At 39.0% G+C, this 17,545-nt stretch overlaps 1 protein-coding gene across 7 annotated transcripts in view; it reads left to right on the top strand.

Annotated features, from left to right (window-relative positions):
• PARD3B (par-3 family cell polarity regulator beta) overlaps positions 1-17,545 on the top strand; it is a 602,509-nt gene that overhangs the window by 303,973 nt on the left and 280,991 nt on the right. For all 7 annotated transcript variants that reach the window (XM_073306519.2, XM_073306521.2, XM_073306522.2 and 4 more), the window contains 3 exons: positions 860-1,218; positions 5,520-5,659; positions 6,751-6,879. In XM_073306519.2, coding sequence (XP_073162620.1) covers positions 860-1,218; positions 5,520-5,659; positions 6,751-6,879 — 628 coding nt within the window. The remainder of the gene's footprint in view (positions 1-859; positions 1,219-5,519; positions 5,660-6,750; positions 6,880-17,545) is intronic.

The raw sequence follows: 17,545 nt of genomic DNA on the forward strand, positions 1-17,545 counted from the left end.
TTGGAAGATGTAAGCAAAAATAGAAGCCATCTTTGTCATCCCTCACTGGATGGACATTGGAGGCCAGAGCTCTTGCAAGCTGAGAAATATGAGTCCTTCAACTATGGAAGGATTGAAGTCTCTGGAAACTGAATATAGTTGAGACACTTAGGAAGAAAAGGGAAGCCAGTGCCTTGTCTTCTGTGGCTGTTCCTGACTGAGAGAAAGTCAACCATGGTTGGAAAGAAGGAAGACTGATGAGGGAAACCATCTAGAACAAAATGTATACCTTGCTATATTAAGTTTTAGACTTTTAGTTTTGTGTTTTGTTTGTATGTAGCCCTGTCTAGCTTTATTCCTTTAAATTGGTATCACTTAACCTATGTCCAATTGTTAATAAATTTGTTTCATTTTCACTATAAACCAGCTCAGTTCTGTGTTTGTAGAGAAGAGTGTATTTACCCTAGTTAAGTTAATAAGCTGCAATGTGCTTTTGTCTTTAGAGGAACAACAAACCTATTGTTTCTCTGAACTGTCCTGGAGAGGGCTGGACATTGCAGAACACATGGTTTTGGGAAAATTCAGTACTGGGAGTGTGTTGGGGTCACCCTGCAAGTAGTAACCGATTCCGGTAGAAGTCGATGTGGGGCTGCAGACAAGCAGCTAAGGTCAGAGCTGCAGAACTAGGTGTGACTTGCATGCTGGTAGGCTAGCTGTGAGCGGCCCAGGCTGGAAGCTGCAGCAGCAAAGCATGGTAAGGCACTCAGGCTTGCAGGCAGGCTGTGACTCAACCCCTTACTGGTCTGCATTGCACTCTGAAACCCATAACACATAGATTTTCTGGTTTTTATGTATTTGTTTTCATGCTTTTTCTTCAAAGGGCTCAGGATATCTTCCGTCAGGCAATGAAATCTCCAACTGTCTTCTTGGAAGTGGTTCCTCCATATAATCGTGAACAATATGAAAAGTCTGCCATTGCTCCCCTTTGTTTGCTCGATAATGATGATGGAGTTCCAAAAACAAAGGTTCCACCTCCTGTTCTTATGAAACCAGCTGTGAAAACGGTAGATCTCTCTGGAATGAACAGCCTGGAGACAGATCTGCAGGCAACGCTACAACATGCTAAGAGCCCCAATCTCCCAAGGTTGTGTAAGAAGCCATCTTCACCATCCCTGTCTCCTCTGATGGGCTTCAGCAACAAGAAAAATGCAAAGAGAATAAAGATAGACCTTAAGAAAGGTAAAGGTTCAACAATCAGCAGTGATGCACTGTAACAACTACATGTTCTCTGTATTGGTACCTTAACTTTTAACTGAACTGGTGACATGGGGCCAGCTGAGTGTTTAAACAGCTTAGTTATTGATACTTTACTAAAAGATAAACAAAATGTTCTGAATATGTCCCTGAGGACTATTGCCAAGTTTTTCCTGCCCTGTTTTGTTTTTACATGTTGGTGTGACATCATTGTGGGAGGAAGTTCATATGAAGTGATGCTGTTGCATTCTGCACTTAAGGAAAAATGAGCAGAACAGGAAAAACAAATCCAAAATTTCCATGGCTTTGTCGTTAGAAGATCCAGAGGCAACCTAATCTGAACTGAAGAAGAAGCTGTGTAGAGTGTGCAAAGGGGATAGTTTAAAAGAGTGATAAAGTAGAGCAAGTACATGGGATGCAGCAATTAAATTTGAGAATGCGCAGTGCAGCCCCACAAATTAATTGGAGTGGAGCTTTCAGGAACTTCCCTGTAATTCATGGATTTTGAAGCCAGAAAGGACCATTATGATCATTTGGTCTGACCTGAGAAGTGATTCATGATATGTAACACAGGCCAGAGGAGTTCCTGTTATGAATGCATGGATCAAGAGCACATCTTTTATAAAAACATCCGGTCTAGATTTTAAAATTTCTGGTGATCGAGAATCTCCCACAACCCTTGATAAATTGTTTCAATGTTTAATTACTCTCACTGTTACAGTCAGCCCCTTATTTCTAGTCTGAATTTGTCTAGCTCCATCTCCCAACCATTGGCTCTTGTTATACCTTTGTTTAACCGAATAATTCTTTATTCTCCCCGTGTAGATACTTATGGGCTGTGATCAGGTTACCTCTTAACTTTCTCTTTGATAAGCTTGCGTCTCTCACTTTAAGGCATGTTTTCGAGTCCCTTAATCATTCTTTTGACTTTTCTCTGCATTTCCTCCAATGTAACATCCTTCTTGAAATGTGAATACCGGAACTGGACAGAGTGTTCCAGTCGTGGTTGCACTAATGCCCAATATAGAGATAATATTACTTCCCTATTCCTGCTTGATATTCCTCGGTTTATATATCATGACCCCCTAAGTCCTTTTCAGAGTCACTGCTTCACAGGATAGTGTCCCACATCCTGTAAGTATGGCCTCCGTTCTTTGTTCCTAGATGGTATGACCTTATATTCGGCTATATTGAAATCTGCCTGCACTCTCCTTGCTAAGCAATCCACGTCTATCACCTTCATTATTTACCACTCCCACAATCTCTGTATCCTCTGCAAACTTCATCAGTAGTGATTTTATGTTTTCTTCCAGAGCATTGACAAAAATAGTAAATAGCTTAGAGACAAGAACCAATCCTGCAGGACCTTGCTGGAAACACACCCTTTTGATGATGGTTCCCTATTTACAATTATATTTTGCTATCAGTACTCTAGTTTTTAATCCATTTAATATGTGCCATGTTATTTTTTGTAGTATTCTAGTTTTTTAATCAAAATGTCATGTGATACCAAGCCAAATGCCTTCCAGAAGTCTAAGTGTATTTATGAACCAAACCTATTATCTCATCAAAAAATGATACTAACTTAGTTTGACAAGATTTATTTTCCATAAACCCGTGTTAATTGGCATTATAAAACATTAATTCTTTATTAATTAAGTCCCGCATCAGCAATTCTATTATTTTACCTGGGATTACTGTCAGGCTGGCAGGCCTATAGTTACTCAGGTCATCCTATTTACTCTTTTTAAATATTGGTAAAAAGTTATCTTTTTCTGGTCCTCTAGAACATCCCCAGTGTTCCAAGTCTTACTGAACAGAAGCAGTTAATGCTCAAGAGAGTTCCTCAGTCAGCTTTTTTAAAACTCTGCTGATTTAAAGATGTGTGACTTTAGCTGCTATTTAACATTCTGTGTAGTTATTGTTGGAATGGAAAGAATTCCATCATTGTGTGATGGGAATACATCATCTGACTTTTCCCTAAATACAGAACAGAAATATCTGTTGAACACTTCTGTCTTTTTGTTATTATTACTGACAATTCTACCATTTCCATCGAGTAAAGGACCCTGATACTTGACATCATTGTTAAGGTTTCTTTTATTTGGGACGTTTTCAAAAAAACACAAAACCCTTTTTTTATTGTGCGGTCTCTGCTGGCCATATATTTCTGCTTGTGTTCTTTTGCGTCCCTTATCAATTTTCCACAATTCCTAGCATCTGACTTCTATTTATTGTTATTAGTGTCCCTTTTTTCCATTTATTATATATGGGGTTGTTTTTGTTCTGTTTATGTTGCTGCTTTTTTGCTTCTCTTTTGAACCAGGCTGAGGTTTATTTTTTGTTTGTTTTTAAACTATCATAGCCTGCTTTCTCAATTTGTGGCTTTGTGGGCATTGAGTAAAATGTTCTTAAACAGTTCCCAATTATCATTTATATTTTTATTTAATTTTTTTCTCCAAGCTGATTTGGTTCATAATTGTTTTCAGCTTTGAAATATTGACTCTTTTAAATTCTGTTTACACATAACAAATGTAAGAAAGTCATGATCACTTGTACTAAACAACTGCTAATTTTTAGTTCTGTGATATATTCTTCTTTAGCTGTCAAGCTGAGGTTCAATATAGAATTCCCCTGTTATAGCTGTCACACTTTTTGTGTTAGGAAATAGTCATATATGGCTTTTAGAAATTACAAGGATGTTGTTGTACTGGCAGCATGAGAACTCTAGTATATGTCACCCAAATTGAAATCGCTCGTGAGTTTTCGCTATACATTACAGATGGGTGCTTAAGGAGACAGTCGTCGTCTTCTCTCTTGATTTGGTGGTCTAGAGCAGACATGCATTAGCAGCTATCTTGTGCTTTAGCTGTTAAAACATTGATCCATAAGCATTCAAGATTGTTTGCTTCCAACGTTGTCAGTTACTTGGAAATAGGCAATGCCATCATGACACACAGTGCTACTCCTCATCCCCTTTTGCCCACTTGATCCTTCCTTAAATAGGTTATAACCAGTGATGTTGACATTCCAATCATGCACATTTTTCCACCATGTTTCAGTAATGTCAACAAGGTTGAATTTATGCTCATAAATGAGCAATTCTAATCGCTCGTTTATTACCCACACTCTTAGGACTGGTGTACAGGCCATTAAAAATCTTCTTCTCTTGGTGCCTTGATTAATTTGGTTCATGGCACCTTGATTTTGCGCTAAATAAATGCTCACTTGTACATCCTCCCCTCGCTTCACTCGTTCCTTTTGTTGTTAAACATCCTGCTGTCCCCTAAAAGCTTGGTTCCCCTTCTGCTAAAATGGAGGTTATCCAATCTATACAACCATTCTCCCCATAAGAGGTAGGTTAATGTTCCTCACAATAAAAACCTGCTACCTTACGCTACTTAGTCAGCAGTTCTCTACCAGAATCTCCTTCTTTCCGTCTTCCTTCACTTTTGGGGCAGAAAGGATCTCAAGAAAAGTCACTTGAACATAGCTCCTTCAGCACTCTTCTAAGTTCTCTGAAGTTGTCTGTAACTTGTGAGATATCATGTGAAGCAATGTCTTTAATGCCAATGTGCACGGCTGGCTTTGATAACCTCAATCTCCCAGACCCTTGCCAGACAGATGAAAACCTGTGTGTGCATAGATTTCTGCTTAAGATAATATTGAGTCATTCCACATTACTAAGACTTAAGTAGCATTTTCCGTATGCTTTGAATGGTATAAAGTTTCTGTGCTCTTCATCACTGTCACCATATTTCTTCCTTTAACTTAATTTTGAGCATATTTTGGGTAACAATCATACCATTGATTATAGGCACACAATATGGTGTCAGTCAGTCCCCCTTCCTGTATCTGTGCTGCTTTGCCTAATTTTTTTACCATAATTTTCTTTGCTTTACACCACTATATGCAAATATTTTATGAGATGATTTGACTCTAAAGGATTAATATCTAAAGAAGTCCCAAAACTACCTGGGAAAGAGGCATTATATTTAGAGTGAGCCCTCCATTTAGTTTCTGATTGGAGCATGGGTAATTCAAAACTATTTTAGTTCATGCATATTAACAGCAGGGTCTGAACCTGTCTCTTCTGACAGTGTCATAATACTTACTCTTCTGGTCCTCCATGAAATCATGCTCAATGGCTGAAGCAGCTCTCATTGAGAGCTAATCTAAATGCTTGCTCTTGATACTTATGTTTTTAAATTTTACTGTTCCATTATTTTAATTAATATCATTTTCTTGTTGAAATTTACAATAAACCTTCTCTGTCTGCACTCTAGGTCCTGAAGGACTTGGTTTCACTGTGGTTACCAGAGACTCTTCGGTTCATGGCCCTGGTCCTATTTTTGTGAAGAATATTTTGCCAAAGGGGGCAGCAGTCAAAGATGGTCGTTTGCAATCAGGCGACCGAATACTGGAGGTTAGCAGAACTGGGAATATCAAACATCCTGTCCTTTCTCACCACTAAATATTGTTTATTGACTTTTCAAATTTATATTTTATATTTATTTGTATTTTCTGAAACTACTAGTGACCAAAATAGCATAGCATGTTTCTAATTTAAACCCCATATTGTAGGTTGTTGGGGTTTTGTTTTTTTTAAACACAGTGCTTTCATACTGCTTGTTGACTTAAATACACAGTTCAGAATCAGGTGCTTGTGAAAACAGTCTTGCAAGGCATTCAAACAAGGGAGAGCTGATAAAATGGCTGCCCGATTTTGAAAGTAGATACATCAATTGAAAAAAACAGTCTCTGAAATAATATCCAAGGATCTGTGTTTTCACTGTGAATGTTTTTCTAATGCACATTTTAAATCAGTTGCATTGTATTTTCTCGGTTTTAAATGTTCATATTTGTCTGACTTATGAACTCATTATCTATGGGGCTATTTTTACTTGCTAACTTCAAAGAGCTCTAATGTAAACAATATTAATGCTTAACTCTTGTTTAGTGGTTTTCACTTTCAAAGTGCTTTACAAACTGATTAATCTTCACAAAACCCCTGCCAGGTAGGTGTTATAAACCCCCATTAACAGATGGTGAAAAGTAGCAAAGAGGATAAGTGATTTGTGCAAGCCTGAGAGAAAACTCACTGTAGCAACCAAATTAAGGGCTTGGGTACATGGCTCTGCAGCGCAGATTATGGGGGTGTGAATTCCAGCACACACTGAGGTGTTGCTCTGTAACTGCCCCATGTAAACCTTGCTAACATGAACTAGCAGGTATCTAATTTGTAGTAACGTAGTCCCAGAAGACTACGTCAATGCAAGCTAGATACTTTGTGGTTCCAGCTAGTAGGGTCTACACGGGCAGTCACAGCTTAACACTTCAGTGTGTGCTGTAACTCACGGTCCCGTGGTCTGTGCTACAGGACCATGTAGTCCGCCCTTAAAACTCAACCTTTCTTGGTTCTCAGACCTCTGAACCACACCTCTCCCAGTTTAGAAAATCAAAGACAGCACTTGTTAGTCAGAGTTATTTTGTTTGTTTCCTAATTACATCGATTAGGTGAATGGCAGAGATGTCACTGGCAGGACCCAAGAAGAACTAGTGGCTATGTTGAGAAGCACTAAGCAAGGGGAGACTGTCTCTTTGATCGTGGCTCGGCAAGAGGAAGCCTTTCTGCCTCGAGAGCTGGTAATGTTTTTTCTGCTATGCCGAATCAGACTAGTTCTCTGTTTAAAAATTGACCTAAGAAATACAAGTAAACTGTTGCTGGATGAGAAACCAGTGAAGGGCAATTATTTAAAGCTGGTCTTGGAGAAGTATTTATATTTCATTTTACCCATTATTTAATACAATTCTTTGACATTTGATTTTCATCCCAGAAGTGACATCATAGGCATAATTTGCAAGGGAATACTGTAAATTAGTTATGTAATGATGAGATTGAGAATGCGTGAAAATAAAGTACTCTTTTTTTAGGCTTAGGGTTTTGTTTTATGTGTACATGGTGAATTTCATTGCTTGTGAAAGTAATGGACTAATGACACTGGTTGCTGACAGGCTCTGAAGCTTCCCTACACAATTCTGACAATGCCTCTAAAACAGGCATTGTTCAGTACTGGGCATCTCCTAAACTGGGAATACCAATTCTGGCAAATTATGTGGAGGTTATATGAGCTGAAGGGAAAATTCCATAGTAGTTCTCAGGGCTAATAGGGGAGAACCTTGCTTTCTTGGCAAACATTCTTTGATTTTAACAGAAAAAGTTCTAATATGTGTGAACTGTTCTTAAACTGTTTAACAGATTTCACATTCATTTAATAATAAAGCAGTGCTTTGGGAAACCTTGAATGTGAAATCATATTCCTTCCCACCCTAAATATACATAGGAGGAGTCCATTAATGTAGAGATACATACTTGTTTCCTCTCAAAGAAGACCATCTCTTTTCTCTTATCTTGACTGATGCATATATTTGTCTTTTCAGTGAGAGCTCTGCACGATAAAGGAAGGACAGCACTTCCTCCCTTTGTCTCATTCTATTTTCTTTAAAGAAAACAAATGGCCTTTCTTGTTTTCTTACTTGAAGAATGAGCCTTCTCCCTTTTGTCAGGACTTCGCTTTTCCTTTTGCTTTACCCCCTGTTAGCACCATCTCCTTCTGCAATCCACTTTGGTATGTTTTCTCATACTTTTCCTCTTGTTTCCTTGTTATCACTTAGTCCTTGTTCAGCAAAGTGTGTGTGTTGCCTGCACTCCTATCGGAAGCCCTGGAATAGGTTAGTTGCTGTGATATGACCCTCTGTCTTTCTGCCACTGCTTCCTGTACATGTACTACTGATCCAGAGCCAAAATGAAGTGTGCTGAGCTAATCTATTTTTGTTTTAATTTTCCTTTTTGCTTGAGCAATTATGTAAGGGGAAAAATTAGTGATGGAATGCTATCAAACCCATCCCAGGTTTATTAAAGATATAATAACATTGCTAATTAGTGGTTCCCAGAGCTGCCAACCATGCTGACCTTGGTGAGGCCCTATTTAGAAAGATCCTGAGCTCTAAATTCACTGTATGTATGGGTATGAAGGGGAGAGTTTCTACATAAATGTACAAACCTGTCCATCATATTTAGGATCGGAACTCAAACGTAGTTCTCCTTCCTCTTCCCAATTTTTTTAAACAATAAAGGGGAAAAAAGCAAACAGTTTTGTTATGTAAGTTAGAAAGTACCATTGCTTGAGAAGTGTATGTTTTTTTTAAGTGTGCCATACTTTTTTTTTTTTTAAACCATTTCTGTGTCAATGTCTTTCCCACCTAGCGTTATGTTTCCTGCTTTGCTATTTTATGCCAGATTATCCTGGAAATTACAGCAACCCTTTGTGGGTAAAAGAAGCTGTCGAAATTTTTAATGTATTTATAATTTTTATCTGCCGAGCTTGCTTGCTATTCAATTCTAGACCCTATAGCAAGGATTAGCTATATTTCACGAGTTACTCCTGACTGGCAAGATTGAGACCTAGAAGGTAGCCACATTTATCCTTCTGGTTTGGCCTTCACTTAAATTGCTTTCTCTGTGAAAGAGTGATGCTCATATGGCCCTCAGAGCAATAGCGATGACATGTGAATTCTAATACAGTAGCGTAGGCCTTGTAAACCCATTGACCTACCATATAACATATTTTAGTAGCTGAAATTTGTGTTGGATGCTTTTAAGGAACATGTCCTTCTAATTTAGAAGCCTTTCAGTAATATCTACTTGGTAGCTTGCTATAGAAATATGGCTTACAATACTGCCAGGCTACCAGATGTTCAGATTAATGTGATGTTTGATGGAAGTCATGTGGCATCTGAAAATAGTCTCAGCAGAGATTTGAAAGGAATCAAAAACTAGCTGATGTGCCTTTGTTGTTGTTTTTAATTTTAAGATTGAATTAGAGTAATCCTCTGCCACCAACAATACATATTTGATAAAGGAGAAGAAAACACAAATCAACATAGCTTAGAATGTTTGTTTTTAGGAGGAAAGTAGATGGTTAATCCAATATTTTCTAAGGATGATGTTAGCTACAGGCTGAGGCCCTATGTACTGCATGTAGAATATGACCCAAAAGTTTGTTGTGGTTGTGATTTTAACAGTAGGGTAGGGTAAATGCTGCTACAGCAAACCTGTTCTTCGTTTGAGCAGGGCTCTGAATATATGAGTTCAGTTCAAGATGATGTTGGTGATCTCAAAAGATCTGAAGGGTTTGGCAACCTTGCTGTTGAAAGGTCCAATTCAAACACTCTGTGTCCTCGTGGCAGACTGTCTTTCACAGTCTCCAAGGCATGGTGCAAAACACCTTTATTTTGTTTATCATTCCATTGTTTAAATAAACATATCGGCTGCTTCAGCACTAATCCCAATAGAAGTGAGTAAAATAACACAGGGTGACATTCTGTTAAGTGCCTGCACCCTAACAGTAGGAGAGTTTGTTATAAGGTAAGGTAAGTAATAGGGAGGGTAAAACAAAGCCTCTTTTTATGAAAGCTTGCCTTCAGTAACATTTCAACTGAATCAGATTGCACAGGAGCACTGTTCGAGGGTTTTGCCATTCTGATCTTATGCTGATAATTTGCTATCAAATATAAAAGTTAGATATTGAGAGTAGTAAACCTTTATCCTGAGTGTCTCTTGCTGCTTGTATACGTAAGGGGATGTTGTGAAAAGGGGATATTATTGGATTGCAGAGGATTGGAATTTAGTTATACTAACCCTGTCAAAGTTAACATCTGAGAGCTGCATGGTTACACTGTTTGTACGTTGGAAACGTTAAATAAAACCGAAAGCAAGCTCTTTGAGTTATTGTCATTACTCAAAAAGAGAATAAGGGGCTTTTATGAGATTTTCTTATTGAAGCAGATGAGGAGAGTAGAATTTGGACCAACCACAGACTGTCCAGTTAGCCAAAAGGTACTAGGAATTCCTGCCAGTTGTTAACAATGTAATAGCTGAGTAAGGAGCTGGTTACAAACTCAGGATGAACTTGAATTGCTTAATTACCCCCGACTACAGACTAGCCGGTGATTAGTGCATACTACGGGTGCAGTTTGGATTTAAGCTATGCAGTAGTGTGTACATTTTCTAAAGCATGTTTAAAGATTAGAGAAAAAATGACTCACTGATCAGGGTTGGATTTTCCAGCTATTATCAAAATAAATAAAACATACATCAAATGAAGGCTACTGTTCCATCCTATTCTGAAAATATACACACAGTTTTGATCATGTATTTATCTGTGTCTCTCTCTTCTCTCATTTTCCCCAGGAAAAAATGTGTGATCTTAAGGTGGCACTCTTTTTTTAAATGATTTAAAGATCATTTTCCTTTTTCTCCAAGTTGGTAAAATACAAAGCCACTTAAATTAGAATCAGCTAAAACTTAACCCTTCTATGGCATGGTGCTGTTCATTCCCGGGGCAGTGGCTTTTACAAATGTTCTTGTTATTTTTAATGAGTGTTCAAGCTACAGGATGTGTATGCACAGAGGCAGAGAAGTGCCCTTCCACCAAACTTGTCACAAATAATAAAGCATTGAAAAGGTTAATATGTATTTTTATGTATTTTAAGCCTTGGCAGGCACATTACTGTAAGCTTTGCATCTCTGTCATTTTAAAGATGGTTTTGAACAATCAGGTCTAGTTGTGATCATTATTTGTCTTGTTACTGCACACATTACTTCATCCCTTGGGGGGAAAAACAAAGCACAACAAAAACAGTCGCACTGGTGTTTTTATAACAAATCCTATCGGAGAAGAACCTGTGTAATTTAACTGTTGATCTTTAAATCTAGAATTCTCTCTTTTTACATATTTACTACACAGTGTGGAAGGAAACACTGTTAGAGGCAAGTTCAGTTATGCCTTTTCTTCCTCTTGCTCTGTTGTGATTAACTTTTACGTTTTAGCTTTTTCCTAATTAATTCTTTGCACTACCCTGGAATTCTTCACATAAAGGAAGATTTCTTGCTTGTCTGAAATGTTGTCCTTTTTAATTTAGGTATTCTAAGTTTGATTTCTTTATTGTTTCTTACCTGTTAATCTGCAGGAACGACAGCACCAAATTTCAATGCAGACTTAACCATTATTCGCAAAAAGAAAAGGAGTGCGAATACAGACTAACACGGCTGCTACTCTGAAATTTAACCTTTATTGTATCTCCAATTGGTTGTACTCACAATTTCAATAATTTATGTTTAAAATCCCTGATTAGTAGATTAAATTAGGAACTCCTCTCATATACAAGTATCCTAAATTATGGTTCAAATAAATTAGTCACCTCAGCAATTAACTGTTCTCTCTCAAAAATGAAATCTAGTTTTTGAAAATCTGGCCCATGATACACATCAAATTTTAATGCTTTTAAAGAATATATAATACAATTTCTTTACAAACATTTTTGGACCTTATATAAATACAGGGAAGAAAAATCTTAAATGTATATAGAACTTTTCATTCCAAGGTGCTTTATAAACTATATACATACCAAAATCACATCTCCCTCAAGAATTTCTTGTGCAGAGAGTCTCCCCTAGGCTGGAACAATCTAAAAAGTATTGACAGAGGGGACCATGCACATGCATCTTTGTACATTAGAACGTTTTGCACAAGGGTATAGTAGTCAACCTTTAAACTCTAGAGTTTACATGAACTAAATTTATACACTTACCTCAGTATTTGCAGTATTAGCTATCCTTACTATAGGTAACTATGAAAAAGTTCTTCTAGCACAGCGGTTTTCCAACGTTTTTTCTGGCGATCCAGGTGAAGAATTTTATTGATGCCTGTGACCCAATGGAGCTGGGGATGAGGGATTTGGGGTGTGGGGCCAGGAATGAGGGGTTCAGAGTATGGGAGGGGGGTCTTTGGGCTGGGGCAGGGGGTTGAGGTGTGGGGCGGGGCTCAGGGCTGGGGCAGGGGGTTGAAGCACAGGGTTGCGGCTCTGCGCAGCTCTCGCCCACAGGCAATGCCCTGCCCCCACGAGCTCCCATTGGTCGGTTCCTGGCAAATGGGAGTGTGGAGCCGGGCCTCGGGGTGGGGGCAGCACGTGGAGTCCTGTGGCTCCCCCGCCTAGGAGCCAGACCTACTGCTGGCCGCTTCCGGGGCGCAGCACGGTGTCAGAACAGGTAGGAACTAGCCTGCCTTAGCCGGGCAGCACTGCCAACGGGACTTTTAATGGCCCGGTCCGCAGTGCTGACCAGAGCCGCTGCGGCCCACTGCCTTACATTCCATGACCCAGTATGGGCTTGTGACCAACAGTTTGAAAATCACTGTTCTAGGATTCAGAGTAACAGCCGTGTTAGTCTGTATTCGCAAAAAGAAAAGGAGTACTTGTGGCACCTTAGAGACTAACACATTTATTTGAGCATGAGCTTTCGTGAGCTACAGCTCACTTCATCGGATGCGTACCGTGGAAACTGCAGCAGACTTTATATACACACAGAGGATATGACTTCTTATTGTGAACCTCTCTGGGATTTGAAGTGGGTAGACAAAACTCTCTCTTTACCATCCCTACTTTAAAACTATAGCTATTAAGTCCGTTAGAAAAACTAATAAGATTCGTATGTGGCTGACCATCTAATAACAGTATTCCCATAGAGCCTGGATAATATCTCAGCACTTTGCTAAACTCTTCTTGAAGGTAGTGTGCAAATTTAGGCCCTGATTCAACAAGGTCTTCAACCACATGCTTGCCTTCAAGTATGTTAGATGTTAGTGGGATTACTTGCATGATCAAATGCCTGGCTGAAATGGGGCTTTAGTCTTAACTAGTTAATGTGCCTCCCAGTCTACTTCCCAGAGTCTCATCAAAAGGAAGTGAGGCTGGATAGTTAGGTGTTAAGAGTGCAGTTAGGTACTGAGTTATTACTTATGACAAAACTCTTTCACAAAGGGAGACCATTTTCTCTCATAACAATTACCGTGAGGTTTTGAATAAGTACACAAAAGAGGTTGAAGAATCTTGTTTTTGAAGTATCCTCTGACGGAGTCTCACATGGTAAAATGTGAAATGCAATTCATCATCCTTGGAGGATTGAAGTGCTGAATCTGATTTGGTCAGTATTCAAAGCTGTGGTTCCAAGGCGTCTAGGTATTTCAAACTAAAGCCTTTCTATCCAACATGACATGAACTTGCAGTGCACTACATTAATGTGCAAAATATCCAAGCACAATATAACATTCACCTCTGGCCTTTTAACAGGAGGTACCATTAGTGACTATTTTTATCACAATATGGTAGGTAGATAAATGCAGATAATAAAGCTTCTGTAAAAGTGTGGTAAGGGATACATGCAACAGTGACTTCAGTTATTTACCACATTGTGACATTACATCAGACCATTACCTTGCAGCATTGTTTTCAGAAACATTACAGTATATCTGCCACAACATATAGTGTTGGTTTTTATGGTAACTCACTAAATAATCAGCCACCAAAAGTGTGTGTATGTGTTTTTAAATTGTATCTAAGTTCTTATTGGAAGGAAGGTAAAGAATGGTGTAAACAATACGGCATGTTTTTTTCAAACCTTTCTGTCAAATAATAGTCAGTGTTCAGAGAGTGCTCTTTAACCTATAAGGTTTCTTGCAGAAAATAGTAGTGAAAGCATGTAAATGTCTTATTTCCTTCATAAGCCTTTTAAAATAATCCTCATGGGTACATTGCCTCTCACTGTGAGCTCTGAATGGCACTCAAGGGAGTTGGCATCTCTTATCAGAACTGAGCAGCCAGGCAAGGGGCAGCCAGCACATTGAGAGGCCATGATAGTGTGCTGGTCAAGGGCATCAGTCAGGTAGTGAAAGGCCTCTTGTTGTGTTAAACAAATGCTGTTTCCTTCCTGGCTTCAGTGAGAACTAGGGTTTGGTTTTTTTTGTAAGCTTCTCTTGGCAAAAGAACAATAGAGATAAATAAGGCAGCCCTTCCAGTCAGGGAGATGTGCATTAGATTATCATGAATCCACAGATAAAAAGTGCAGTGGTCAATGAGAACAGGCGTTCTTAGATTAAATAAGAGGTTTAATTGAAAGTGGTATCTTGGGAGATGGGGGATTGAGCATAATGTTTAGTAGATACCATGGACCATATTGAGAAGAAATAACAGAATGAACAGTGCTTATTTTTAAAACCTTCCTGTTCTGTTTCTGTTGTAGATAAAAGACGGTTTCTAGTGTAGACAGTGGAGAAGACTGAAGATGCATTTTGACTGTGTCCTGTAGGTGTGGAAAGATATTAGACGTATATAAATAGATATTACACTGTTTGAAGGATTACATATAGCTTTTTAATTAACAATGCAGAGATCTGTAACACAGATGCACTCTTTAAAGCTAAGTAAAAACCAATGGTAACACTTACTTGAGAACACTGCTAGCTAACTAAGTCTCCTGAAACTCTCAATTGAAGATTTTCCATCTACTGCATTGACCATTGGTTTGCTATAGTTATAAGTTTTTCTGCTATTATGTCTAACAAGTTTACACAGTCCTCTCATCTGTTTTTGAAGTGCAGTCCTTTATGAACTTTGCTGGCCATTTTCTGATTAATTTGACTGACAAGTAAGAGTTTGCAGGAGAGAGGGCTTTGGGGTGTTTTTGTTTTGCTGGGTTATCAAATTCCAGTCTTCAGTCCCAGGTTTGGGAGCAAAACTTCTCAAACAAGAGCCTTGGTTTTATTGATATAACAGTGAAGTCATTTGTATTTTGAGACTATTGATTCTATTGTTCAGTCATATCAGACAAATTATAAAATTGCTGCAGATTGCCCATATCCAATATATATTGAATTTTCAGAGGTCTGCGATAAGATTTAAGAGATTTGATTACAGCAAGTGTTTAATTTTTGGAAAATTACTGTTTTTACTTATTTCAAATCCTGTAGTTGCCAAGTAATACCAGCTGTCGTAACAATCTATGTATGAATATCAGTGAATGCCTACCCCCACTGGAAAACTTTTGAAAAGGATGCTGCAATCAGATCTTACTGGAGATCCCAGGGACACTTCTCAGTTCTTCGTTTACATGGCCCAAAAATTAAAAATTGATGAATTTATAGATGGAGAGACATGCATTAAGGATGTCTGTCATTTTCCATGATACGGCCCTCTTTTCAGATGCTTATGTCCCCACACCCCCAATTTTTTTCTTATTGGGAAGTCTTTAACCAGATGAGCTCAGACCAGTGAGTCCTGGAAATAGTGAACAAAAGTTGTTTATCCAATTCCAACCCCTCCCTACTCTTTTTCTTTCCTCTTCTGGGACTGCCTCACAAGATATTGCTCAGAAACAAAGTGGACTCCCTTCCGCAACTCAGAGCCGTGGAAGGAATGCCCATGAAAGTCCTGGGCAGGGGGGTTGTTCTCATTATTTCCTAGCCCTAAATAGGAAAAGAGATTGAAATCACATTTTGGATCTCTGACAACTCAACAAATTCATCCATTGTTTCAAATTCATGGATGATAAATTCAAATTCCTACCTGAGATCCTGAAGACTGTTCACAGCTCCTGACTTGCAAGATGCCTAGTTCCATATTGTAATGCATATCACTCACAGGAACTACTTCTAGTTTCTTGTGGGAAAGTCTCATTACTAATTCACAGTGGTTCCCTTTGGCATCTCCACAGCCCTAAGAGACTTCACCAAGTGCTAGCAGTCTTGGCTGCACATCCAAGAAGGCAATGGAATCAAGTACCATAGTGATGACTGGCTCACAGAGGGTCAATCATCACATGAGCAGCTCAGCCAGGCAGTCCTGGATCTTTTTGCTGCTCTTGGCCTCAAAGTCAAGATAGCAGAGTCCGCTCTCACCTCTATTGAGTTGATTGACCTACCAGTTTTCCCCCCCAAATCTCATACCACTCGGAGGTGGGGAGGCCAAACTTCACACCTTAAATGTTATCAGATCTGTCTCAGTAATTCTGCCATACCATTTCTAGTGTTCACCAACAAAATGAAGGGTCAACCAGTCTTCACCCAAAGAGTGTTGAAATGGACTGTATCAGAACATGTTATACAGTAGCGCGGTGGACCCACCTCAGTAGCTTAGGACCTGTTTCATCAGGGCTCAGTTTGCCTCTATAAATTATCCCAATCTCAGAGATTTATATAGCATCTACCTGTAGTTCAACTCATACCTTTACTCAGCATTACTCCTTGGTAAAGGGCTCCATATCCAGTGCCTGCTCTGGCAAAGCTGCCCTACAGTCATTTTTTCAGTAGGTTCTAAGTACCCATCTCCAGGACGTGAGTTACTGCTTCAGCCACCAGAAGTGGAATACATGGGGACAATCATTCAAAGAAAGGCTGGTTAATTTATAGTACAGTATCTTTGTCTTCAAGATGTCAGAGTGTATTCCATAATCTCCGTTCCTTCTCTGCTACTATGGAGTCATTGACAATCTGGATTCTGTTTTAGTTAAGAAACTGGAGAGCGGTTGTGGTTGCCCTTTCCTTTGTACCCTCAGCTACAGGGTGCTAGAGGGCCCCACAGATACTACTATTGAAAAGATTCCAGTTTCATAATCATGGAGCACATGTGCACCAGAAGAGGAAAATCTCTGGACAACACATCTCGAAGAACCACAATTACTGTAGCCTAAGTAACCATTCTTTACTCAAGCACATCCCTGAAGTAAGTTTGTTTCCTTTAGGTTCATGAATATATCTAGGCAGAATGAAAATTCAACACCTTTTGATTCCCCATACTTGTAATTTAATATATATATAAAGGGTTACTAGGGATCATCTTGTGACAGATGCATGATGTCGGGAGCATGAAAACTTCAAAAGATTATTATTTGAAATGTGCCAAATACCGTAGGCCTTGGGAGTAGTAATACATTTTTGTATCTATAAATGTTATATATATCCTTGTGAACTAAGGATTGTATACTAACTCTATTGGGGAGGGTTACTGAGTTCCCCCAAGAAGTAAAATCAGTGGGGGATAATTACTGCAGACCCTAGGACTGCGAAACAACTCCAGAGAAGTACCACCTCTTGAGGTGACTTACATTTACTGGTTCAGACTGTGTTCAAGAGGTCCACAGACAAAGAGCTTGTGATATAAAGGGCCAGACTGAACTGGCTGAGAAGGGCCCTCATTTTGATCCAAAAATGACATGGGATTGTAACCAAGAAGGAAAAACCCTGCTGGAAGGGTTTGAGGGACTGGAAACCTACCAGCGTCTCCATGTGGAAGATGAGTGACCCTTAGTAAGCTTAGCATTCATATGGACTGTTTTTTCTTTGTAATACTTTTGTCCTAAAATAGACTGTATTTTGAGAAAGCTGGCTGGCCACTGGTAACTCAGGCATTGTTTCTGAGA

This window comes from Lepidochelys kempii, chromosome 11 (assembly GCF_965140285.1).
Source record: "Lepidochelys kempii isolate rLepKem1 chromosome 11, rLepKem1.hap1, whole genome shotgun sequence".
Taxonomy (NCBI): Eukaryota; Metazoa; Chordata; order Testudines; family Cheloniidae; genus Lepidochelys; species Lepidochelys kempii.